Source organism: Oncorhynchus keta, chromosome 23 (assembly GCF_023373465.1).
Source record: "Oncorhynchus keta strain PuntledgeMale-10-30-2019 chromosome 23, Oket_V2, whole genome shotgun sequence".
Classification (NCBI taxonomy): Eukaryota; Metazoa; Chordata; class Actinopteri; order Salmoniformes; family Salmonidae; genus Oncorhynchus; species Oncorhynchus keta.
Genome location: NC_068443.1, coordinates 16506238 through 16532515, shown reverse-complemented (window position 1 = coordinate 16532515; position 26278 = coordinate 16506238). Strand labels below are relative to the sequence as shown.

Genomic DNA, 26278 nt, shown 5'->3' with positions numbered 1-26278 from the left:
CCATCTGCTCGTGGCTGAATCTAGTTAATGATCCCTGCCGTACATCCACTCACACTGTCAACACATTGCTCTGCCTTTAACCTCAAGCCTTTCTCTATTGTTACACCCAAACACACATAATTGTAGGAACAGGCTCGCATCTCATCCTTCGGTCTTCACTCGGTCTGACACATAAATGAGCACACATGGCTGTTGTTCATCGAGTAAAACACTATCCTGCTAGATAAGAACTTAATTGAAAGATGTGTCAAACACAATTGTCTCATTTCTAAAGTGGGTTTTTCCATGAAGTGAGCTGCTCACAGGCTGGCAGGAGTGTGCCGGCGGGGCCGGGGTTGACAAAGCCAGGAAGGTCGACCCAGTTCAGTTGAGCCGTCCTGCACACAGAGTTGCATCAGGGCACAAAAATGTTCAGCCCAGCGACCAGAGAGCTGTAATTACAGAGGAGCTCTGCTGAGCTCGGCAGGAAGAACGTCAAGGCCTGAGAGAAGTAGCAAGGGATTAGCCAGAGGAAGAGGGCACTTCATGATGCACAAAATACTAATGAAAGAGAGGAAGGGTGGGAAAGACAAAAGTGAGATGGAGGGAATTGTGTGTAAGGGGTGAGGTTATGTTAAAAATTGTAACTCGTTAAGTTTCCATTGTAGTCTCTCAATTGACTTAAAACTGTATTTAGTGGTAGATACACAAACAAATGAGGTGGTTTGGCAGGTCATGTATCGGAGGACACGTGACTCGACCTTCACCTATCTCGAGCCCATTGGGCAGTTGCAGCATTGAGACAAGACCGTAATCGGATACCACAAAATTGGGGGTAAAATAAAAAAAACTGACAGCACTGCAGAGCAAAATGCATGTATTTTATTGGCTTGACAAAGCCATGTGGGGAAAAGCTATTCGAACCATCACATATTCCTCATGAGTCTTTTTAGAGCCATTTGCTTTCAGTAAAAAAAAAAAAAAAAAAAAAAAATACCCTGTCCCCCAAATCGTATGCCCGAAAACCTTCCCATTCGTCTTTCCTATTAATTACTTATCATCTACTTCATGGCCTTTCCTACAAATGCCTGTTGTCCATCACTGACACCTTGTGGATCTCCAATATTACTGCAACTTTGTTTTTTGACCGGCATTGGTTTTAAGGTATATGCCATTTTCAGCTTCATAGTAATAGAGGATAAATAAATGAAGAAGTTACCCGGAACATGAAAAGTTTGAAAGAGTTAAAAAAATGTATCCATTTAGCTCTTTGTTTTGCTACAATGATCTGAATAATTATGGGCATCTCCAACTGACAGAAGTTCGCTCTTGCAGAAAACAAGCGCAAAAGCTTTTTCAAACTTTTTTTTATTTGTACATTCACAGGAGTAAACAAAAAAGAAAAGCTTTAATAATGATTTAAAAAACTATTAAAACCATTTGTGTTGAGTTTTAATATGCACCCCTTCTCCAGCTTGCGTTGACCGTACAGGGAGAACTATTGGATGAGCAGAAAGAAGCATTTAGAAGATGAAAACACAGATCAGAGGAGCGTGTCATTTCTACTATCTTGCAGATAATAGTCTCATCCCTCAAACTAAACAAAGACAGAGGGAACAGAACACTGCACAAACACGTCAGTCCTCCCTAGGACACAAGGCTGAGCACAGTGGACTGGGACAACATGCAGCAATGATGAAGCACCCCACAGAAACCAGTCGTGGAACACACACACACAACTGGTGAAGGCCAAAAACCAGTGTGTGTATGCATAGAACTCTACGTAAAGCACTTACGTATGGGGGGGGTTGGTTGCCTTACTGTCAATCTCACAAGAACATAAGAAAACAAAAAAAGAAAACAGTCAGGCAAAATGAAATAAAATCTAAACTTTCATAATGGAGCAAGACAGATAGCAGCCTGGGGGAAAACACAGCTAAACCATGGTCCCTATCTGTGTCGGTGTATGTTTAAAAAACGTGACAGATAGTGACTACATCTGTTGGTCTACTGTAGGGTCTTATATTGTAACAAAGTAAATGTAGTGATGGGGAATGGGGGGGGGGGTTATTTTAAGACAGTTCCAGCCATACAAATTCCCTCTAGCGTCGTCTGTCACGAGGTGGGGTGTCACTGCGGCTGCGGGAGCATCTGGCCCCCCCTGCACTGCTACACCCAGGTCTGCGGTAGCAGTATTCTCTGTGTTTGTCACTTTCTCCATCTCTGCCCCAGTCTCTCTCTCGCTCTCTGTACAGCTCCCCCTCGCCTCTTTCTCCAGATGCAGCACTCGCGGCTTTCATCCTTTCTCTGCGATCTTCCTCCCTTTTCTTCTCCACCTCCTCTTGCTGCTCCTTCCTCCTCTTCTCTCGCTCCTTCATCCGCTCTTGATGAGCTGTCTCCTTCTGTGAAAACTGGCCACAAAGAGACAGAACATGGGAGAACGTCAGAGATGTGTACTGTGAACAATTGAAATCAATACTTTCAACAAATGTAAGGAAGGACATGTAGACCCTATTATCAATAACAAATGAATCTATAATCTTGTTCAGATAGTTGAGTTGTGTGTATAACTGACCTGCTCTTCTGTGAGGGGGAGCCAGTATATACAAGGGGCTGCTTTGGTTTTCTTGAACAGTTCATCCAGCAGTTTGACAGGAGGTTCATCTGCAGCTTTCTCTGAAGAAACACAAAGAGTAAACATACAGTTGACACAACAAGGCACAGATCGAAACACCCATCTTTCCATCACCAACTCGTCACCTTTCTTGTCCATCTTCCGCTCCTTGCGTTTCCTCTCTCTGGAGCGGGATCGTCTGGGGACCGCTTCCTCTCCAGGTTTTCCTGGACCAATGTCCCGGACCTTGTCCCTGTCCCACTCCCTCTCAGCCCGGGTCCTCTCCCTGTGCTCCATCTCACGCTCTCGCTCCGCCCACTGTTCCCGTTCGGGCAGGAGAGGGGGCAGGGCTGCCCCCCGACCAGGCACCGCCGCAGCCCCCCGCTCACCCTCCCCAGCCCTCTCAGGGGGAGGCAGGCCTCTGTGGAAATCCAGCTACAGAGGAAGGGGAGCGTTACCATAACGATATGGGAACGATATCCATCACAAAATCACGAGAACGCAGATAGTCATACCTCCTCCTGCTGAATGAAGTCCAAACTGAGGAACTTGGGGTTGCTTTGAGGCCATTTCACCCCATGCAGGGCTGCACGAGTGGCAATTGACTCCTCTGCACTGGAGTACTGGAAGAAAAAGGAGAGCAAGACAGGACATCCATGAGGAACAGTGAGGCTTGCCTTAGATAAGACAGAATAGGGAGATGTAGGTGATGTTCTGGGCTGCCCCAGAAATGACACCCTCGTCCCCCCTATAGTCAAATGCACTAGCTTTGACCACAGCCTCCGACGGATGATAAAAATAAGTTAACTATATGGAGAATAGGATATCGGTTGAGACACAGCCCTGGATTCAGGATGATAGCTAACAGACAGAGACGTACTGTGACGTAGCAGTGAGATTTGATCTTGTCGATCCAGAAACAGTCCTCGTGCACGGTGCCGGTTCTACCGAGCAGCTCCTTCAGCTGGCTCAGGGTGAACGGACGAACCAGGTTGGACACGTGGACGATGTTGGACACTTTGCCTCGTGGAGGAGAGGGCTGCTTGGCCATGCGGACAGGGTCATCTATGGTGATGGACACTTTGCCTCGTGGAGGAGAGGGCTGCTTGGCCATGCGGACAGGGTCATCTATGGTGATGGACACTTTGCCTCGTGGAGGAGAGGGCTGCTTGGCCATGCGGACAGGGTCATCTATGGTGATGGACACTTTGCCTCGTGGAGGAGAGGGCTGCTTGGCCATGCGGACAGGGTCATCTATGGTGATGGAGCGACGGATCATTGTGTCACTGGGGGTCACTGAGGAGAGGAAAAGATAGAGATACATCAACCTGACCTCACTCAACATATCAAAGGGTAGAATCTAGCCCAGGGTTAGAGGTTTTGATGTGATAAGAAAATTAAGTTTATCTTCAATTTTGGATCAATCTATCACCTGTTTTCATCTCCATGTCATGGCTGGGGGGAGAGGTGCATTGTGTCTCCATGGAGTCTCTCTGGAATGAGCCATCCATCTTCTCCTCTCTGTCTTCTTTAACCTCCCTTCCATCCTCTCGGTCTTCCTCCTCGTGTTCACTCCTCTTGGACTCCTTCTGTCCATTCTCCTGGGTCACTGACAGGACCACCTACATTACAGGTGGGTGGAAAAGAGGTGGCACACACACGTTTTAATATGACATTCACAAATGCTAATAGCTTTGGGTTAATTAAGGATGTTAGCCGTTATAGTAAATCCTACTGAATGCACCTTTATTAATGAGTGCAGGAAAACCAATTTCCAGTAATACACTCCTACTACTTGAAACTAGATAAAATGTACAGTCCACAGACCAGGTGAAGTTAAAGTTGAACTCTGACCTGTGTGACTGTGCGTCTGATCTTGAGGTCCTGCTCACCCCGCTCCCTGCCCTCCACCCCAGAGAGGTGATCCTCCTCTGGGTGCAGATCCACCACCATCTCCTGGCCTGGACACAGTCTGATGTCTGGGATCAGAAACTGGGGGAAAACAGAATCAACAGATTAGGGGTGGGAGAAAGAAGCATCAAGACTCAGATAGTAAAAAGTTTGATAGTATTCATTCTGAGGTGTTTTAGATAATGAATATGAACAAGAGTATTTTTTTGCAGTGTACTGATGCTATACCTTCAGAGAGTCTGTGGTGATGCTCATGGATGATTTCTTGGTTGTGACTGCAGTGCTGGATCCCCATCGCCTCTTCCTCCCAGCCCCAGACTCTGTTTCGCCCTCTGCAGTGACAGCACCTGGAGAGGCCTTGCTGCCTGGAAGACATAGGGGAATTCAACCATGGCCAAACGCACAATCGCAAGCACACACACATCTATAACTGGTGCTCACTCACACATATGCAAAATAAACAAAAAACCAAGACTACCTACTGGGCTGAAAAAACAAAACAGGCATGGGCGTTTAGAGGGAGGTATACTCACTGTTAAGGGAGATCCTACGGGCTGTGAATGCTTTTGGTGTCACACACTGAAACAAAAAGAAATAAACACACCCCAAAGTAGAGAGGGGAAAAGGTGAGAGGTAGAGATGAAGAGGTGCATGGACAGATTGAAGGGAAGACAGGACAAGAGAAAGTGGGTGGGTGGGTGAACAAGGGAAGAGAAACTAGAGCGGACTGCAGGTCACTTTCCACCTCAACATAGCCAGACTATGAATAGCACCAGAGTCATATAGAAGCGCTATATATATATATATATATATATATATATAATGACTGAAGCCCCAAATGTGTTTATGATTGGTGTAGAATGGTGTTAGGGGAGCCGAAGTCTCACACACACAGAAAGACATAGTAGCCTGATGACAATACTGCAGTTTAAATTAATTTCATTGCAATAGAACATCTGAATGGTGTAGCTGGTAAACCAAGAGGCTGCCAGGATTACTGAGTCATAAAACAAGACCATGAAATATTGGGTGGTTTATAAATATTTTTCATTCCAAACTGCAATAGCAATAAATATGTAAATTAATTTGGATTTGACAATTATGTCAGAATCAATTCCCCCATTTTAGGGTAAGAGGAGGGAGTCAACAAACTACGCATTTTCTAAATATAGGTTTTTGGTAAATAATAACATTGAGAAAATGACTACTTATTCCCTGGTACCACTGACACCTGATGCTTACTGGGATGGATATGGCCCAATCTTGACTGCATGTACTGTATCTAGGCAACAAGGGTCCAATCAAAGGAGGTTGTCAAGTTTGGGTGGAAATCTGACAGCTGGTTGGCAGGCAGGATGGGCTCTGTAGTTCAGTGGTGGCGGGGCTTGAGTGGCTTAAGAAGTCAGATATCAGTCCTTTCAGATCTTTGTCATGCCTTTCTGTTGTGACTGTCCAACTGAGGTTCAATGGAGATGAGACAAGGATAATCAATAATTAACAAGAGTCACTCCAAACACTAGAAGGGGCGTAAGCAGACACCCTCTTCCTCCGGGGCATCAGGAGACAGTGTTGAGTGACAGGTAGCAGAAGAAAAAGGGATCAAATTGGCAAGTCCCTTTTTCTACCAACAACTAGACATTTGGTTGTGAGTCCAAAGAAATGCTAAAGACCATTGAGAAAGTTAACAAATGTCCAAGATCATGTCTTTGAAAAACAGCCATGAAGAGAGGCCCCAAGTTGTCCTCGTGAGAGATTAATTTGGATCCCATTCTGAACAGTTGGAGAACAAAATCCCAACATGTCCTTTCTCAGAGAACCCACTTAGTCCAGAACAAATATCGACCAGTTAAACTGTCCATTAAGCAGCACATTCGGGTGTAGATGGTGAGAAGACAAATGTACTGAAGTGACCCCATGGGAAGACATCTACAGGCCTGTCGTTGAAGGGTTTGAAACAGTCTATTGAGTGTCTGCCTCTTCATCTCCACTCTGACCCCTCTGTGTGGTGAGATTGTATGTGGCCATGCAGGTGTGTATGAACCAGTTGAGCCAGGTGTTGGTGACAGACAGACGAGATCAGTCATCCCAAACCCTCAGCCCATTAGTCCATTCAAGTGCCATCTCCGGGGCAACGTGGCTTTTGTTGCCACAGCTGTCCCACTGCAGTGCAGACTCGGGGGCCTATCAGTGGTATACCCAGGGCTCTTGGGGACATTGGAACAGGTGCAGCAGTACTGGCAGAAGTAGTATGCAGGTACCATTATGGGCAATGGAAGAGGCATGAGCACCTTTATAACAAAGCAATCAATGGGGTTTTTAACTTAACTTTCATTTAGACATACATACATACATACATACATACATACATACATACATACATACATACATACATACATACATACATACATACATACATACATACATACATACATACATACATACATACATACATACATACATACATACATACATACATACATACATACATACATACATACATACATACATACATACATACATACATACATACATACATACATACATACATACATACATAGTGGGGCAAAAAAGTATTTAGTCAGCCACCAATTGTACAAGTTCTCCGACTTAAAAAGATGAGGCCTGTAACTTTCATCATAGGTACACTTCAACTATGACAGACAAAATGAGAAAAAAAAATCCAGAAAATCACATTGTAGGATTTTTAATGAATTTATTTGCAAATTATGGTGAAAAATAGGTATTTGGTCACCTATAAACAAGCAAGATTTCTGGCTCTCACAGACTTGTACCTTCTTTAAGAGGCTCCTCTGTCCTCCACTCGTTACCTGTATTAATGGCACCTGTTTGAACTTGTTATCAGTATAAAAGACACCTGTCCACAACCTCAAACAGTCACACTCCAAACTCCACTATGGCCAAGACCAAATAGCTGTCAAAGGACACCAGAAACAAAATTGTAGACCTGCACCAGGCTGGGAAGACTGAATCTGCAATAGGTAAGCAGCTTGGTTTGAAGAAATCAACTGTGGGAGCAATTATTAGGAAATGGAAGACATACAAGACCACTGATAATCTCCCTCGATCTGGTGCTCCACGCAAGATCTCACCCCGTGGGGTCAAAATGATCACAAGAACAGTGAGCAAAAATCCCAGAACCACACGGGGGGGACCAAGTGAATGACCTGCAGAGAACTGGGACCAAAGTAACAAAGCCTACCGTCAGTAACACACTACGCCGCCAGGGACTCAAATCCTGCAGTGCCAGACGTGTCCCCCTGCTTAAGCCAGTACATGTCCAGGCCAGTCTGAAGTTTGCTAGAGAGCATTTGGATGATCCAGAAGAAGATTGGGAGAATGTCATATGGTCAGAGGAAACCAAAATATAACTTTTTGGTAAAAACTCAACTCGTCGTGTTTGGAGGACAAAGAATGCTGAGTTGCATCCAAAGAACACCACACCTACTGTGAAGCATGAGGGTGGAAACATTATGCTTTGGGTCTGTTTATCTGCAAAGGGACCAGGACGACTGATCCGTGTAAAGGAAAGAATGAATGGGGCCATGTATCGTGAGATTTTGAGTGAAAACTTTCTTCCATCAGCAAGGGCATTGAAGATGAAACGTGGCTGGGTCTTTCAGCATGACAATGATCCCAAACACACCGCCGGGGCAACGAAGGAGTGGCTTCGTAAGAAGCATTTCAAGGTCCTGGAGTGGCCTAGCCAGTCTCCAGATCTCAACCCCATAGAAAATCTTTGGAGGGAGTTGAAAGTCCATGTTGCCCAGCAATAGCCCCAAAACATCACTGCTCTAGAGATCTGCATGGAAAAATGGGCCAAAATACCAGCAACAGTGCTTGAAAACCTTGTGAAGACTTACAGAAAACATTTGACCTCTGTCATTGCCAACAAAGGGAATATAACAAAGTATTGAGATAACTTTTGTTATTGACCAAATACTTATTTTCCACCATAATTTGCAAATAAATTCATTAAAAATCCTACAATGTGATTTTGGATTTTTTTTTTCTCATTGTCTGTCATAGTTGAAGTGTACCTATGATGAAAATTACAGGCCTCTCATCTTTTTAAGTGGAAGAACTTGCACAATTGGTGGCTGACTAAACCTTTTTGCCCCACTGTACACGTGTGTGCGTATGTATGTATGTATGTGTATATATAACAATGTCTCATTTTCTTTTTGCTTAAATCCCCCTGTCCCATTGTAGGCAATTAAGTGCTTTTAGGTCATGAAAAATGTGTGTATATATATATATATATATATATGAATGTGTGTGTATGTATACACACAAATAAATAAAGTGCTCAAAAAAATAAAGGGAACACTTAAACAACACAATGTAACTCCAAGTCAATCACACTTCTGTGAAATCAAACTGTCCACTTGTCCAATTTCACATGCTGTTGTGCAAATGGAATAGACAACATGTGGAAATTATAGGCAATTAGCAAGGAACCCCCAATAAAGGAGTGGTTCTGCAGGTGGTGACCACAGACAACATCTCAGTTCCTATGCTTCCTGGTTGATGTTTTGGTCACTTTTGAATGCTGGCGGTGCTTTCACTCTAGTGGTAGCATGAGACGGAGTCTACAACCCACACAAGTGGCTCAGGTAGTGCAGCTCATCCAGGATGGCACATCAATGCGAGCTGTGGCAAGAAGGTTTGCTGTATCTGTCAGCGTAGTGTCCAGAGCATGGAGGCGCTACCAGGAGACAGGCCAGTACATCAGGAGACGTGGAGGAGGCCGTAGGAGGGCAACAACCCAGCAGCAGGACCGCTACCGCCGCCTTTGTGCAAGGATGAGCACTGCCAGAGCCCTGCAAAATGACCTCCAGCAGGCCACAAATGTGCATGTGTCTGCTCAAACGGTCAGAAACAGACTCCATGAGGGTAGTATGAGGGCCCGACGTCCACAGGTGGGGGTTGTGCTTACAGCCCAACACTGTGCAGGACGTTTGGCATTTGCCAGAGAACACCAAGATTGGCAAATTCACCACTGGCGCCCTGTGCTCTTCACAGATGAAAGCAGGTTCACACTGAGCACATGTGACAGACGTGACAGAGTCTGGAGACGCCGTGGAGAATGTTCTGCTGCCTGCAACATCCTCCAGCATGACCGGTTTGGCGGTGGGTCAGTCATGGTGTGGGGTGGCATTTCTTTGGGGGGCCGCATACCTCCATGTGCTCGCCAGAGGTAGCCTGACTGCCATTAGGTATCGAGATGAGATCCTCAGACCCCTTGTGAGACCATATGCTGGTGTGGTTGGACCTGGGTTCCTCCTAATGCAAGAAAATGCTTGACCTCATGTGGCTGGAGTGTGTCAGCAGTTCCTGCAAGAGGAAGGCATTGATGCTATGGACTGGCCCGCCCGTTCCCCAGACCTGAATCCAATTGAACACATATGGGACATTATGTCTCGCTCCATCCACTAACACCACAGACTGTCCAGGAGTTTGCGGATGCTTTAGTCCAGGTCTGGGAGGAGATCCCTCAGGATAGCATCCGCCACCTCATCAGGAGCATGCCCAAGCGTTGTAGGGAGGTCATACAGGCACGTGGAGGCCACACACACTACCGAGCCTCATTTGGACTTGTTTTAAGGACATTACATCAAAGTTGGATCAGCCTGTAGTGTGGTTTTCCACTTTAATTTGGAGTGTGACTCCAAATCCAGACCTCCATGGGTTGATAAATTTGATTTCCATTGATCATTTGTGTGATTTTGTTGTCAGCACATTCAACTATGTAAAGAAAAAAGTATTTAATAAGAATATTTCATTCATTCATTCAGATCTAGGATGTGTTATTTTAGTGTTCCCTTTATTTTTTTGAGCAGTATATGACAGGGGGATTTAAGCAAAAAGAAAAAGAGAGGTACGCTCAATAGTACCACCTAAAACTATGACCAACTAAGATCTCCAATTCCTCACTGATATGGTTCATTTTGATGTCTGACAACTGGAGTCGTTGGCCAGCGACAGTACGAGCCCTCTTTTCAGAGTCATGAAATCCCAGTGTTCCTCAGTGGCCTTACCTCCTCACTGCTCTCAGGAGCCTTCTTAGGCTCAGCCATGGCAGCCTCATTCACCTCCCTATGGAGAGAATGAAAATGAGTTATGACAATATGAAAGGTTAATGAGACAAGAGGATGGGGGGTTCTAGTTCATGGCAAAAAAGGTATTCATTAGAGGGTAAAACATCAAATGCAATATGGGGATAGGATGTACAAGCAATATGGTAGTGTCCTGTCCAAAAAATAATGACCTGCCTAACAGGGTGCTCCATTGCTGTAGCAGAGACAAGAAGAGCTGCAATATCTGGTGCAACTACTCCATATCACCAAATAAGGCGGGAATCCCTCATCTGCACATTTGCTTTTTTAGCATTTACTTCCATAAGAGAACAAGCCTCATTGATAACATATTAGGCGTTTGTTTTGCGCTAAATCAAAACCTAGAACTTGCTCTATTAGAATGTAATCATGCTTCCGTAAAAAAATGAACTTGATGTATGAAATGAGGTCTACTAACAAAATAGACAATAGATAAAAATGTGTATGCTTATGATTGCCATTCGCGCATTCTCTTTCCAATTCATGCAGAGTCTGCAGTCACTTTGAAAAGCAAGGCCCGTTGGAATATTCTATTCAAGCGCAATCCCTTTTCACTTGGTTCATTCATTAATTCCGTCAAGGAGCGGCACAGTACAATGAGAGCGGTGACTGAACTCCCGTCCACCCACCCACACACCATCATTCAACAGGAGGACTCTTGTGCTTCGCATTAAGAATCTGACAGCGCAAAATGTATTGCAACAAAATTGCAATGGGTTCTAAAAGAGCTGGACGAGAAACAATGTCGCTACAATGCAACACTGCAAACTGGGTGTTGCTTTAAAAATCCAAGCACCACGACGAACAATCTCTTCTCTTCCTACCTTATGCTTAACGGCTTTTAATCCCCCCGGACAGCATTTTTACTAAACCTGGTAGAGAGCCAAATATCTCAGCCCGATTAAACCATACAAGGAGACACGCTTTGCAATGAATTAGGCTGCTGGCCGATGCAATGCGTTGTCATCGGTTACAACCAAACCATACACGCAGCACAGCCATATTGAATTGAATGAAAAAGGAGACAGGAAAAAAGGACCCTCATTTTCTCAGTCACACCGGTTTCTAGGCAGTCGCATTAAACGCCTGAAAGGAATTGTATTAAACTGCGATTATTCCGTTGACAACACATTTAATAATAAGGGGTCAAGCACCGCATGTTTTAATTAACGGTATTGTTATTTTCCTGCCGTTTGGTCTACAAATAGAGACGGTAAAACTTGCGAGGTTGACACTTGTATTCTCTGGTATTTTTCAGATTGGCTTTATGGAGTGAAGTGTTTGGAATAGCAAACGTAATAATCAGTATTCTGAATAGACTGCACACAAAAGTTAGCTATATATTTTTTATTAAGATAATCATCGAGAATATGTGGAAAGAACTGAAAACTGCTGTTCACAAATGCTCTCCATCCAACCTCACTGAGCTCGAGCTGTTTTGCAAGGAGGAATGGGGGGGAAAAAAATCAGTCTCTCGATGTGCAAAACTGATAGAGACATACCCCAAGCGATGTACAGCTGTAATCGCAGCAAAAGGTGGCGCTACAAAGTATTAACTTAATTTTAAGGGTGCTGAATAATTTTGCACGCCCAATTGTTCAGTTGTTGATTTGTTAAAAAAGGTTGAAATATCCAATAAATGTCGTTCCACTTCATGATTGTGTCCCACTTGTTGTTGATTCTTCACAAAAAAATACAGTTTTATATCTTTATGTTTGAAGCCTGAAATGTGGCAAAAGGTCGCAAAGTTCAAGGGGGCCGAATACTTTCGCAAGGCACTGTACTATGGAACGCCATTTGGGTCTTTGCGTGTCAAAAAAAAAGCTGTACAAAAAAAGCAAACACCAGTCACGGACGATGAGCAAGGCCCGCCTCCAACTCTTCAGGACCAGTCAGAAGACCAACACGACGAGACTCCACCTACATTATTCTGTGTATACATTTTGCTGTAAACTCTGGCTGAGCAGCCTAATTATTCTGACTCCTCACAGGGGTCACATTCCTTAGGTCCGTGCACGATAAACGGCAGGACAAGATACCTTTGACCAATAAACTGCCTTTTTGATACACCTGATTCCACTCTGTCCAGCGTCGTTGTTTTGCATTCCCTCTCCAGTATGAAACACCAACACTAGTGATACATGTATTACAGACAGATGGCAAGATGCAGTAGATGTAAACATTATATTAAATTATATAGATATATTATATTAAACATTATATTAAGTGGCATTGCTTAAAGTGGCTAGTGATACATTTTTCCATTATTAAAGTGGCTGGAGTTGAGTCAGTATGTTGGCAGCAGCCACTCAATGTTAGTGGTGGCTGTTTAACAGTCTGATGGCCTTGAGATAGAAGCTGTTTTTCAGTCTCTCGGGTCCCTGCTCTGATGCACCTGTACTGACCTCGCCTTCTGGATGATAGCGGGGTGAACAGGCAGTGGCTCGGGTGGTTGTTGTCCTTCATGATCTTTATGGCCTTCCTGTTACATCGGGTGGGGTAGGTGTTCTGGAGGGGAGATAGTTTGCCCCCCCGGTGATGCGTTGTGCAGACCTCACTACCCTCTGGAGAGCCTTACGGTTGTGGGTGGAGCAGTTGCCGTACCAGGCGGTGATACAGCCCGACAGAAAGCTCTCGATTCTGCATCTGTAAAAGTTTGTGAGTGCTTTTGGTGAAAAGCAACATTTATTCAGCCTTCTGAGGTTGAAGAGGCGCTGCTGCGCCTTCACCACGCTGTCTGTGTGGGTGGACCAATTCAGTTTGTCCGTGATGTGTACGCCGAGGAACTTAAAACTTACTACCCTCCCCACTACTGTCCCATCGATGTGGATAGGGGGTGTGTTCCCTCTGCTGTTTCCTGAAGTCCACGATCATCTCCTTTGTTATGTTGACGTTGAGTGTTTTTAGTCAATGAACAGCATTCTCACATAGGTATTCCTCTTGTCCAGATGGGTTAGGGCAGTGTGCAGTGTGGTTGAGATTGCGTCGTCTGTGGACCTATTTTGGCGGCAAGCAAATTGGAGTAGGTCTAGAGTGTCAGGTAGGGTGGAGGTGATATGGTCCTTGACTAGTCTCTCAAAGCACTTCATGATGACGGAAGTGAGTGCTACGGGGCGGTAGTCGTTTAGCTCAGTTACCTTAGCTTTCTTGGGAACAGGAACAATGGTGGCCCTCTTGAAGCATGTGGGAACAGCAGACTGGGATAAGGATTGATTGAATATGTCCGTAAACACACCAGCCAGCTGGTCTGCGCATGCTCTGAGGACACGGCTGAGGATGCCGTCTGGGCTTGCAGCCTTGCGAGGTTTAACACGTTTAAATGTTTTACTCAAGTCGGCTGCAGTGAAGGAGAGTCCACAGGGTTTGGTAGCGGGCCGTGTCAGTGGAACTGTTTTGTCCTCAAAGCGAGCAAAGAAGTTGTTTAGTCTGTCTGGGAGCAAGACATCCTGGTCCACAACGCAGCTGTTTTTTTTTTTTGCAATCCGTGATTGACTGTAGACCCTGCCACATACCTCGTGTCTGAGCAGTTGATTTGCAACTCTACTTTGTCTCTATACTGACTCTTAGCTTGTTTGATTGCCTTGCGGAGGGAATACCTACACGGTTTATATTTCGGTCATGTTTCTGGTCACCTTGCCCTGGTTAAAAGCAGTGGTTCGCACTTTCAGTTTCGCGCGAATGCCGCCATCAATCCACGGTTTCTGGTTTGGGGATGTTTTAATAGTTGCTGTGGGTACGACGTCGCCGATGCACTTGCTAATAAACTCGCTCACCGAATCAGCGTATTCGTCAATGTTGTTGTTTGACGCAATGCGGAACATATCCCAATCAACGTGATCTAAGCAATCAATGTAATGAGATTGGTCGTTGAACAGACCTAGGAATCCTTGTGAGTAAGTATTAGTATTAGCTAGGTTGCCACTTGTTGATTGCCTATTGAAATTGAACTTCAGTTCATGAAAATAAATAGCTAGCCTGCAACTTAACCCCGTTGCCCAAAGCTAACATTATAAGCAGCCAGCTAGCTTCATCTGGCTAGTGAGGCTTGACCAGAACAGGTTGTGTTGTAGAGCTAGCTACAATAAGGATTAGGCACAATAGTGGAATTTGCGGTTTGCCTTCAAAATAAAAGCATGTCATTGACAGTGAAGCAAATAGAATTATGCTATACTTTTATTTTGAAGTCGAACTGCAAAGTCCACTACTGTGGCTAATCCTTATTGTGACAAGCTTCACAGATGGATCTGACCACCATAAATCAAATAATATAACGGTCTTCTAAATTAGGGTTATTTTAGATGACACCTAGCAATATAGTTAGCTAGCGAACTATAACCACTGAAACAGATGTTGTTTTGCTATGTTTTGGGGGAACATTGTTTGCATCCATGAGCTAGCTAGCTTTTATTGACCAGCACTGTAGGTGCGCAAGACAACTTTAACAGCATCATAGCATACATATCGATGAATCGTGGTGACTTATGAAATTCTAGTGCTAGTGTAATCAATGTGTAATAACTACCTAAAACAAATGTATGAACGCGTTAAATAATTTTGTGAAGTGCAATCATATTCAGGTCCTGATTGGTCAAATAGTGTTATTTGATGCGTGTCTTTTTTGACACGCAAAGACCCAAACGGCGTCCCATAGAAATCCTGGATGAGAATGAAACGACTGAACAACGAAACAGCAAGTAAGTGAAATAAATAGGTTTTGATTATGTTTTACTGATAATGGGGACATATGTAAATGGAAACAATAACTTTTTGGTCAGTGTGGTGTGTGTGTGTAACCTTTATTTAACTAGGGAAGTCAGTTAAGAACAAACTCTTATTTACAACGACGGCCTACCCCGGCCAAACCCGGACGATGCTGGGCCAATTGTGCGCCACCCTATGGGACTCCCAATCACATCCAGATGTGATACAGCCTGGATTCGAATCAGGGACTGTAGTGATGCCTCTTGCACTGAGATGCAGTGCCTTAGACCGATGTGTCCATTTGTGTGTGTTAACTATTTAAAACTGTACTAAAACGCTTAAAAGGCCGCAAAAATGGCCAATATCAGGATCAGCTTTTTTTGGCAAGGAAAATATCACGTCGGTATCGGCCAAAAATATAATATTGATGCATCACTCAAGGCAAGGGATGGCTACTTTGAAGAATCTCAAATCTAAATTACATTTGTTTATCACTTTTTTGGTTACTACATGATACTACTAACCCTAACCCATATGTGTTATTTCATAGTTTTGATGTCTTCACTAAATACACTGCTCAGAAAAAATAAAGGGAACACTAAAATAACACATCCTAGATCTGAATGAATTAAATATTCTTATTAAATACTTTTTTCTTTACACAATTTAATGTGCTGACAACAAAAATCACACAAAAATGGTCAATGGAAATCAAATTTATCAACCCATGGAGGTCTGGATTTGGAGTCACACTCAAAATTACAGTGGAAAACCACACTACAGGCTGATCCAACTTTGATGTAATGTCCTTAAAAAAAATCTAAATGAGGCTCAGTAGTGTGTGTGGCCTCCACGTGCCTGTATGACCTCCCTACAACGCCTAGGCATGCTCCTGATGAGGTGGCGGATGGTCTCCTGAGGGATCTTCTCCCAAACCTGGACTAAAGCATCCGCCAACTCCTGGACAGTCTGTGGTGCAACGTGGCGTTGGTGGATGGAGCGAGACATGATGTCCCAGATGTGCTCAATTGGATTCAGGTCTGGGGAACGGGCGGGCCAGTCCATAGCATCAATGCCTTCCTCTTGCAGGAACTGCTGACACACTCCAGCCACATGAGGTCTAGCATTGATTTGCATTAGGAGGAACCCAGGGCCAACCGCACCAGCATATGGTCTCACAAGGGGTCTGAGGATCTCATCTCGGTACCTAAAGGCAGTCAGGCTACCTCTGGCGAGTACATGGAAGGCTGTGCGGCCCCCCAAAGAAATGCCACCCCACACCATGACTGACCCACCGCCAAACCGGTCATGCTGGAGGATGTTGCAGGCAGCAGAACGTTCTCCACGGCATCTCCAGACTGTCACGTCTGTCACATGTGCTCAGTGTGAACCTGCTTTCATCTGTGAAGAGCACAGGGCACCAGTGGCGAATTTGCCAATCTTGGTGTATTCTGGCAAATGCCAAACGTCCTGCACGGTGTTGGGCTGTAAGCACAACCCCCACCTGTGGACGTCGGGCCCTCATACCACCCTCATGGAGTCTGTTTGTGCCCTGCTGGAGGTAATTTTGCAGGGCTCTGGCAGTGCTCCTCCTGCTCCTCCTTGCACAAAGGCAGAGGTCCTGCTGCTGGGTTGTTGCCCTCCCACGGCCTCCACCACGTCTCCTGATGTACTGGCCTGTCTCCTGGTAGCGCCTCCATGCTCTGGACACTACGCTGACAGACACAGCAAACCTTCTTGCCACAGCTCGCATTGATGTCCCATCCTGGATGACCTGCACTACCTGAGCCACTTGTGTGGGTTGTCGTCTCCATCTCATGCTACCACTAGAGTGAAAGCACCGCCAGCATTCAAAAGTGACCAAAACATCAGCCAGGAAGCATAGGAACTGAGAAGTGGTTTGTGGTTATCACCTGCAGAACCACTCCTTTATTGGGGATGTCTTGCTAATTGCCTATACATTTACATTACATTTAAGTAATTTAGCAGATGCTCTTATCCAGAGCGACTTACAAATAATATCTACCTGTTTTCTATTCCATTTGCACAACAGCATGTGAAATTTATTGTCAATCAGTGTTGCTTCCTAAGTGGACAGTTTGATTTCACAGAAGTGTAATTGACTTGGAGTTACATTGTGTTGTTTAAGTGTTCCCCTAATTTTTTTGAGCAGTTATATATATATATATAACTGTATGAGTAGGTGTGTCCAAACTTTTGGCTGCTACTGTGTCTTTTGCACCAATTCTATAAACTCACCTTGTAGTGTCTGTCTTCACCTCCTCTCCCTTGCTGTCCTTCTGCCCATTGTCTTCTCCTGCATGTATTCCAAGGAATGGTTTCTGATGGTCATGAAGAGGGTGGTGTCAGAGGAGAAGAACCATAAAATAAAAGATATTTAGGAGATTTGTAGAGAATAAAGAGACTACAGTTCGAATCTCTGCTGACCTTCCTGTGTCTGGCTCCATCAATGTTTATGTCCTCTTCCTCCTCCCCAGATACTCGCTTTTTATGCTGTGGGGCTTTTGGGGCCTCAGTTGGATCCTCAGGTTGACTAACCGTTTCCGTATCCTGGGATATGGTGTTTGTCTGAGGTTTCTCAGGCTAAGGGAGAAGGAGAACAAGTAAATTAATTGTATATTGTGCAGAATATCAAGACATTAGCAGCTGAGTCACAGTTGGAAGTATACATCTGTCATTTAGGCAACTTATGGTTAAAATAAGAATGATGTTGGTGTTTGTGTTATGCCATCATTACATCTCGGCTTGTCTTTTTTTTAAACCCCTTTTTCTCCCCAATTTTGTGCTATTGAGTATGCAATGCAAAGACAAAAAACAGTACATGACAATGGACTTGATCATCTTTTAATATTTCATCATTGTTTTGCTGCAAGTTGTTTCATGTTTATTGTGTGATTTACAAGTACATCATGTAGGCTTAAAGAGTCCAGCAAGAGCACACCTAGACCTATACCATGTACTTATATACATACACACGCACACAGAAAACCCCCTTGCCTCCATCTGTTACTACTAGAGCGAAACATGTTATTCATAAATCAGAAGCATTCCTGAAACATCAAACATCTGGATTTGATCATTTCGACAAGGTTACTTTGAACATGAATGAAATAACAGCTTCTAATCGCCAATGACCATTGATTGTCACTGCTTGGGTGGTCTTGTAAAATCTAGACCCTGACAAAATGAAGAAAAAAAAACAACCTAAAGAAAATCCAAGTACTAGCCTACATGGTTAATGAACATTACTATTCTCATATTGCTGTTGGATCATCATTTCATTGATTGAGAGAGAGAGAAAGAACACAAATAGACCACTCACCCTTCTACCACTGGGAGTGGTGTGTGTTTTGCCCTGGGATGATGATGAACCAGACGAACCTAAGGACGACGACCCAGAGTCAGAATCTGAGGAGTCATTCGACGAGGAAGCCAGTCTTCCCAGCTTTTCTTCTTTCTTTTGACTTCTCTCCCTTCCTTTTTCTAACTTGCCTTCCACTGGTTGGGGTGAGGGAGGTAGCACAGCTCCCGCTGGACCTGAGGGGGTGTTTGCTTCTCTGGCCATCTCTCCCACCGCCTGTTTGTCTGTCTCCTCTCTATGTGCTTGGACATGCTCCTCTGAGACCAGGCTCTTACCCTTTTCTTCTTCAGGACTCTTGCCCAGTGTGACAATCACTGGGGTCTCCCTCTCTGGCCCTGTCGTCCCCAACGGGTCTGCTCCAGAAACAGGGACCCCCTGACTTGCAGGCTTCTTTGGTGCTGCTTGCCAAGCAGAAGGCTGGGCCCCCTGCTGAGTACCTTCCTGCTCTGCTTCCCCAGGTTTGCTGGGGGACTGGAGAGCTAAGGACTGAGGATGGGGGCTTTCAGAGAATGTACGGGGCCTCTTGATGACCCCGGATGCAGAAGACTGGGATAGAACTATGGGGTCTCTCAAGAAACGGAACTTCTTGAAGGAGGACTGGGGTGACAGAGACGTTGCTAGAGATTGTGACAGGGGCGTACCAGATTCAGCTGGCCGGTTGTCTCTTAATGCTTTTTGGGGTAGGGATGGCACTTTGGGCTCCCCACCCTCCTCTGTTGCCGCCATCTTACCTGCTCCTGTGGAGAGGGGAGGAGTAGGCAGGGGGGTAAGACCAAACTCACACCTACGCTTCCATGGAGGAAGATGACTTTCCCTCTCCTCTTTCTCTCTGTGCAAGGCCTTCTCCTGTTCCAAAGCTCTCTCCTTTTCCTCTTTCTCTCTGTGCAAGGCCTTCTCCTGTTCCAAAACTCTCTCCTTTTCCTCTTTCTCTCTGTGCAAGGCCTTCTCCTGTTCCAAAGCTCTCTCCTTCTCTTTCTCTCTGTGCAAGGCCTTCTCCTGTTCCAAAGCGCTCTCCTTCTCTTTCTCTCTGTGCAAGGCCTTCTCCTGTTCCAAAGCTCTCTCCTTCTCCTCTTTCTCTCTGTGCAAGGCCTTCTCCTGTTCCAAAACTCTCTCCTTCTCCTCTTTCTCTCTGTGCAAGGCCTTCTCCTGTTCCAAAGCTCTCTCCTTTTCCTCTTTCTCTCTGTGCAAGGCCTTCTCCTGTTCCAAAGCTCTCTCCTTTTCCTCTTTCTCTCTGTGCAAGGCCTTCTCCTGTTCCAAAGCTCTCTCCCTCTCCTCTCTCTGCAAGGCCTTCTCCTGTTCCAAAGCGCTCTCCCTCTCCTCTTTCTCTCTGTGCAAGGCCTTCTCCTGTTCCAAAGCGCTCTCCCTCTCCTCTTTCTCTCTGTGCAAGGCCTTCTCCTGTTTCAAAGCTCTCTCCTTCTCCTCTTTCTCTCTGTGCAAGGCCTTCTCCTGTTCCAAAGCTCTCTCCTTCTCCTCTTTCTCTCTGTGCAAGGCCTTCTCCTGTTCCAAAGCGCTCTCCTTCTCTTTCTCTCTGTGCAAGGCCTTCTCCTGTTCCAAAGCTCTCTCCTTCTCCTCTTTCTCTCTGTGCAAGGCCTTCTCCTGTTCCAAAACTCTCTCCTTCTCCTCTTTCTCTCTGTGCAAGGCCTTCTCCTGTTCCAAAGCTCTCTCCTTCTCCTCTTTCTCTCTGTGCAAGGCCTTCTCCTGTTCCAAAGCTCTCTCCTTCTCCTCTTTCTCTCTGTGCAAGGCCTCCTGTTCCAAAGCTCTCTCCCTCTCCTCTTTCTCTCTCTGCAAGGCCTTCTCCTGTTCCAAAGCTCTCTCCCTCTCCTCTTTCTCTCTCTGCAAGGCCTTCTCCTGTTCCAAAGCTCTCTCCCTCTCCTCTTTCTCTCTCTGCAAGGCCTTCTCCTGTTCCAAAGCCTTCTCTTTTTCTCTCTGTAGCACCTTCTCCTGTTCTAAGGCCCTCTCCCTCTCCTCTCTTTCTTTCTCAAGGGCTTTCTCCCTTTCAATTCTTTCTTGCTCCAAAGCCCTCACCTTCTCCCCCCTCTCTTTCTCCTTCATCTCCCGTTCCAAAGCTTTCTGCCGCTCTAGCTCCAAAACCTTTACCCTCTCCATACGCTCTAGCTCCAAAGCCTTCTCCCTCTCTCTCTCCAAAGCCTTCTCCACCTCCCTCTCTCTCTCCAAAGCCTTCTCCACCTCCCTCTCTCTCTCCAAAGCCTTCTCCACCTCCCTCTCTCTCTCCAAAGCCTTCTCCACCTCCCTCTCTCTCTCCAAAGCCTTCTCCACCCTCTCTCTCTCCAAAGCCGTCTCCACCCTCTCTCTCTCCAAAGCCGTCTCCTCCCTCTCTCTCTCCAAAGCAGTCTCCTCCCCCTCTCTCTCCAAAGCCTTCTCCTTCCTCTCGCTCTCCAAAGCTTTCTCCTTCTCCTGCTCCAAAGCTCGCTCTCGTTCCATGGCTCTCTGCGTTTCTAATTGCATAGCTTTCTCTCGCTCTTCCCTCTCTTTTGCCAAAGCTTTCTCTCTTTCCTCCTCTTCTCGTTCAAGACCTTGCGCCCTCTCTTGCGCCAAAGCCCGCTCCTTCCTTTCTTGCTCGAAAGCTTTCTCTCGCGCCAAAGCCTTCCCCCTCTCCTTCCGCTCTCGCGCCAAAGCTTTCTCTATCTCCTTCCTCTCTCGCTCCAAAGCTCTTTCCCTTTCTTGCTCCACAGCATGCTGTTGCTCAAATATTCTCTGCCTCTCCAGTCTTTCCTGCTCCACGGCACCAAGTCGCTCTTGCTCAGGGGATTTTTCTCTTTCACTCTCTGCCTGCAGCTCCTTTTCCTTGTTGTTTTCTTGCGGCCATGCAGCATCTCTCTCTTCCATAATAGTGGGCCTAAGCACACTCACAGGAACTTCACTGTGGAGGAGATGGCCTCCAAGAGCTCCCTGGTTTGTTACTGGAACCAGTCTGGGGAAGGGCAAACTGGCTGCAGCATTGGTTGTGTGGGTGATGGCAGACACTGTGCCCTCTTGAGGACCTCTACCAGAAGACATTGTTGCAGTTGCAGCATTGTTGTCCTGCCTCTCTGCATCTCCACGCCCATGCCACCCAACTCCAGAGAAAGCCCCCTCTGATGCCATTTTGCGTGCCAGCAGGGTCAGTGGGCCAGGCTTGCGCTCTGTGTTGCTTTGTGGATCTGGGCTGCTACTACAACTGCCACTGCTAGAGGAGCCAGAGCTGGAGGTACTGGAAGTACGCTGCCTAGCTGGGGGCTCACCTGGACTAGGGGGGCTTTGTTTAGGGGTATCAGGCAGTGGGAATGATAACTCTGGGGGAGGGGAGGGAGGAGGGGTAGGCTGTCGAAGCTGCGGAGACAATAGGGGGGGAATGTGCTGTGGGTGTTGGCGGGATCCTCCAGACCTTGCTCTTGCTAGTTGGCCTCTTGGTGGCTCTCCTAGATTCCTCCTCCTGGCACCGCTATCCCAGTCCTCATCAGCGCCGTCATCATCACTATCTGCTGGGACTCTCTCTGGTCTCTGCTCGTCAACAGCTACACGCACAGCCAGAGAGGAAACAACAGCAGAGGTAGGGGCAGGTGGAGGAGACACATGGCCGTCTCTGGACATGTGCCCCTCTCCCTCTCTTGCTGGGCCTGCTAGTCCCTTTCCCTCGGAGAGGCCAAAAAGTTTGTGCTGGTCAACCAACACAGGTGCGACATCCTGATGAGGTCAGAAAGAGAGTTGAGATCGAGTATGTAGCAGGACTATGTCAGACTTTCTCCCATGCAAGCAATTATTCAAGCCTTGATTAAACTGCATATAAGATCGGGTCAATCATGCAAGATTCTCATATATGCAAGTTGTACAACAAGAGACTTAAAAACCCGAAAGAATACAGTGATTAGTCTGCAAAAAACCTGGTCTGGGGCAGCACAGGCAGCGCTGTGATTGTCCTGTGTGTGGTCCTCTTTGTCTGTATCTGGAAAAACATAGTAGTGATATGTAAGAGGGGAAAGTACACTCAGCAAGAAATGAGTCAGCTGATCTGATTTGATACACAAACAAAGCTCTCTCAGTAAAGGCATGGAGCGGTCATGTAAACTACTCGAGCATAAACCCAAAGCCAATATGTACAGGTGAGGGGGGGCACTGCCAACTTACCATCATCTTCAACTGCTTCCCGGGCCTCTCTCTCCAGACGCTGCCTCAAGAGCTCCTGCTGTTTTGACAAATACTGCTTTATGAAGCTGTTCTGGCTCATCTCTTCACCAATCTGAAATACACAAGACAAAACAGAGACTAATAAAATCCTTGCCGATAACCCTCCTCTTGAAGAAGTAATCAGAGAAACTGCCAAATATCTACAAGGAGACTATTTAATTGTTATGGTTCAATCTAAAAAAAAAACATACAAAAATAAGGAAGAAAGTCACACTATACATACTCCCAACAATTTAATGGGTAAACCTAACCAATGTTATTCTTCATGGTGCTAAAACATGATCCTTGCTATGCAACATCTTGATAGGTCTCACCTGGGAGTTTGGCTGCAGTCCTATGTGATGGTGTGATGTTCTCTGGAGGTTCTCCAGCATGAGAGCCTGTCACAAACATAAGAAGGGATTATGACAAACAGTAAACAACCGTTAACTCCCTAAATAATTAGTCATTGTTGTATTGCATCTGATAATCATGTTGTTGAGCTTGCTCCACGATGTGCTCAGAGGAAAGCACACACACGGCAGAAACAGGCATGTGTGAACCAGTATCTGGGCCGAGGAGGACACGATGAATATCATCCTTCTCTGCCCAGATACTGGTTCAACTGACATGGAACACTTCAGCAAAACATCAAAGTCAAGATCAACGTCTCATAGTCGTAGAAGAAGCGTAGATTGGCCAATATAATACAACACTTAACTAGTTAGTAGGCCTTATAATATATTTAAAAACTACTTGTTTGTTAGATGTATCTCATGCTACTTGCAATCCAGTTGGATGGCTAACATCACATCTTCTAATTATACAATCAAGCAAGAATTCGTAGATGATCCGAGGCCCAAAACCAAATAACATGTACTTATTATTATTCATTATTTTGTTTACTACGCTTCCCAAAAGCGTACTAGGTTAAAGTACAGTAAATAGAATATTACTTTGCAGGCTCGTCCACGTTGTATACCCCCCCAACTCGTGCACATCAACAAAGCGCAGACTTTGCCGCGGTCGATAAAACTAGTTATCACCAGCAATAGTTAGCCATCAGACGTGTCTCATATTAACAACACACGTCCATTTAAACTTCGGTTAACAAGTTATTCATCAAACGAGCCATCAAAATTTTACAACATAGCACAAAGCTTCCAGCGACGACAAAACATCAACACCGCATAAAGTAAACAGCACACACATTTTTATTCTCAAACTAGGCAAGCACTCCGGCCTGCAAGACAAGCATCCGCCAACACCGAGGGTTTAGCGACTGCAGGTTATAAATTGTCTCTGATCCTTAACGAAACGTACCCCTTTGAGTCTCTTAACGAGAGTATTTTTCTGTCCGCTTTTAGGAAGTCCGCGCTCCTCTAAAGCAGCTTTCAAATCCGCCACGCGAAGTGATTGTAGCGGCCTCCCGTCCAGTTTAACGTCTTCGAGGTCCGCCATTTTCCCTTTCCACTCGTTCGCGTCAGCAACGCCTTCCTTCAACCAACGTCAGAGTCGACAACTTCTGGAAGAAGTGTAAACTGAATGACATTCTTAGATTTTATTAAAATAGGATACATACATTGGATGGTGGATTGTTATCTACACACGCTATTCACTGTTAATTTGCAGAAATAACATACCTAAACATTATTTAGAAATGGTCATTTCCTACATTAAGTTATTTGTGCCGACAGGGGGTACTCATTTCACGTGTCCAAATCATCTTTGGGTCATGTCAAATGAGAAGGGGACCCATAATTATTTTTGGTCTGACCGCCGCCGTGTCTAGAGAAACCAGAGAGAAAGAGGAAGAGAGAGACCCAACTCAGCGCAAAATCTGTCCTCCAGCAGGTGCCAATTTTTCATTGTTTCGCACACCAAGCAAGGATTTTTTTGTATGGAGATCACTGAGTTTGAGTTTTTACCCGACAAAGTCATGTTAGGATATATATCTGTTATCCTGTTAACTTTTGTGCCGAATCCACTGCAGTGTTTATGGTCATGTTGCAGGAGTGTGTAGGATGGTGATTCCAAGATGTGGGAAGTGTGCAGGGGAGCATGGGACTGAGTATGTTGTAGTTTTGGTGGATAAAATTGTGTCACCTATAGGGATCCTCATGTTGCTGGGGATCGGAAGTGTCCGGTGCAATAGAGGCAGGTTGAGGTGACCAGAGTCAGAATAGTGCAAAGGAGTCATATGCAGAAGCAGAGAAGAAAGTAGAGGAGGATGGGTCAAGGGTGAGAGGATCCTTGTGAGTAGTAGATCTGTGCCAGTACAGATGGATGGGCCAATGAGTGATATGCCTCGGTAAAGTTTGCTTCTTAGCATTCATAGCAATGGTTATCCACTGTACCGCAGAAATATAACGTAAATAACAGAACATAGATTTTGTGGTGGCAGCTGCAGATAAGTATTTGGGTATACGAGATTTGGCTTAAGAAGATTTACAGGGTGTGTTGAGTGGTGGTGTCCTGTCCTCCCAGGTCATTGGCATGGTGCAGGAGCAGATAGGGTCAAGTAGTGAAATGGGGTAGTGGGTTTTTGAGTGTAGGTTTAGTTGGAAGGTTTTTATTTTTATGAAATAGTGGTATATGTGTAGTGTTATTTGATGGTGCAATGTTTCGCTTTTATATGTGTGTATCACAAAATGTAACATGTTTGACCACACACACTACCGCACAGTAGGTGGCGGCATGCACAAACAAAATGTGCGAACGCCAAGATACCAAAGAAGAAGAATACAGGGCCATAATTGCTGCAGCATGACTAAAAGAGCGTCCTGGCCCTGCAATACATGAGCAACTTGCTGTCTGTATGACACTTGTCGTTGATGCTAGTACCCACGCTGAGATGAGTATAGGCTCTGACTCGGCACGACGTCTGCTTTTAAGTAGACAAGGTCGTCTCCAACATCCTTCAATAACATCCGTCCGACTTTGTTACCGTGCAGGTATTGGTACGCCTCCGGACTTTTTAAGTTGCTCATCGCCTTACCATCGCAAGCTACGGATTCAACAAAGTAAATACGTGATACAAGACGACTTCGTCACGTCATCTTCCCAACCATCAATTACGGAGGGTAGAGTTCCCATATCATTATTAGTTTTTGCAAGCTCTTCATGAATGCTTGTTTACTTCGAAACGGAAATAACGCCCATAATTCGCGCAAGGCATCATGGGACACGGGAAACTCATGCATAGAACAATGAGATAGATATTTCACCGGATGTATAATTGTGAAGCATCCGGTTGACATTTCCACTCACGACCAAAAGTGAGAGGCAGCCCAGTGGCTGAAGGTGGAACAACATGGATTTTGGCCGACATTATAATTTACTCATCGGTGACACATTTGATCTCAATTGTTTTTTTCGTCTCAATACAGT

General features: G+C 45.4%; 1 protein-coding gene across 11 annotated transcripts; it reads right to left on the bottom strand.

Annotated features, from left to right (window-relative positions):
* Positions 1-1329: 1329 nt before the first annotated feature.
* On the bottom strand, positions 1330-24399 carry acin1a (apoptotic chromatin condensation inducer 1a). Of its 11 annotated transcripts, none has more exons than XM_052476625.1 (18): positions 24212-24399; positions 23224-23289; positions 22850-22961; positions 22606-22667; positions 20264-22408; positions 18686-20215; positions 17791-17946; positions 17602-17684; positions 10564-10621; positions 5038-5083; positions 4733-4869; positions 4448-4585; positions 4026-4215; positions 3474-3889; positions 3109-3216; positions 2740-3028; positions 2555-2655; positions 1330-2390 (listed from the first exon to the last, which is right to left on the bottom strand). In XM_052476625.1, the coding sequence occupies exons 1-18, from the start codon at positions 24347-24349 to the stop codon at positions 2082-2084; spliced, it is 6084 nt and encodes a 2027-aa protein (XP_052332585.1). In that variant the 5' UTR covers positions 24350-24399; the 3' UTR covers positions 1330-2081. The 11 variants fall into 11 exon arrangements, with proteins under 11 accessions (XP_052332585.1, XP_052332594.1, XP_052332588.1 ...); XM_052476634.1 differs by having other exon boundaries at positions 18686-19813; XM_052476628.1 differs by having other exon boundaries at positions 18686-18744; positions 18856-22408; positions 24212-24398.
* Between the last annotated feature and the right edge of the window lie 1879 nt (positions 24400-26278).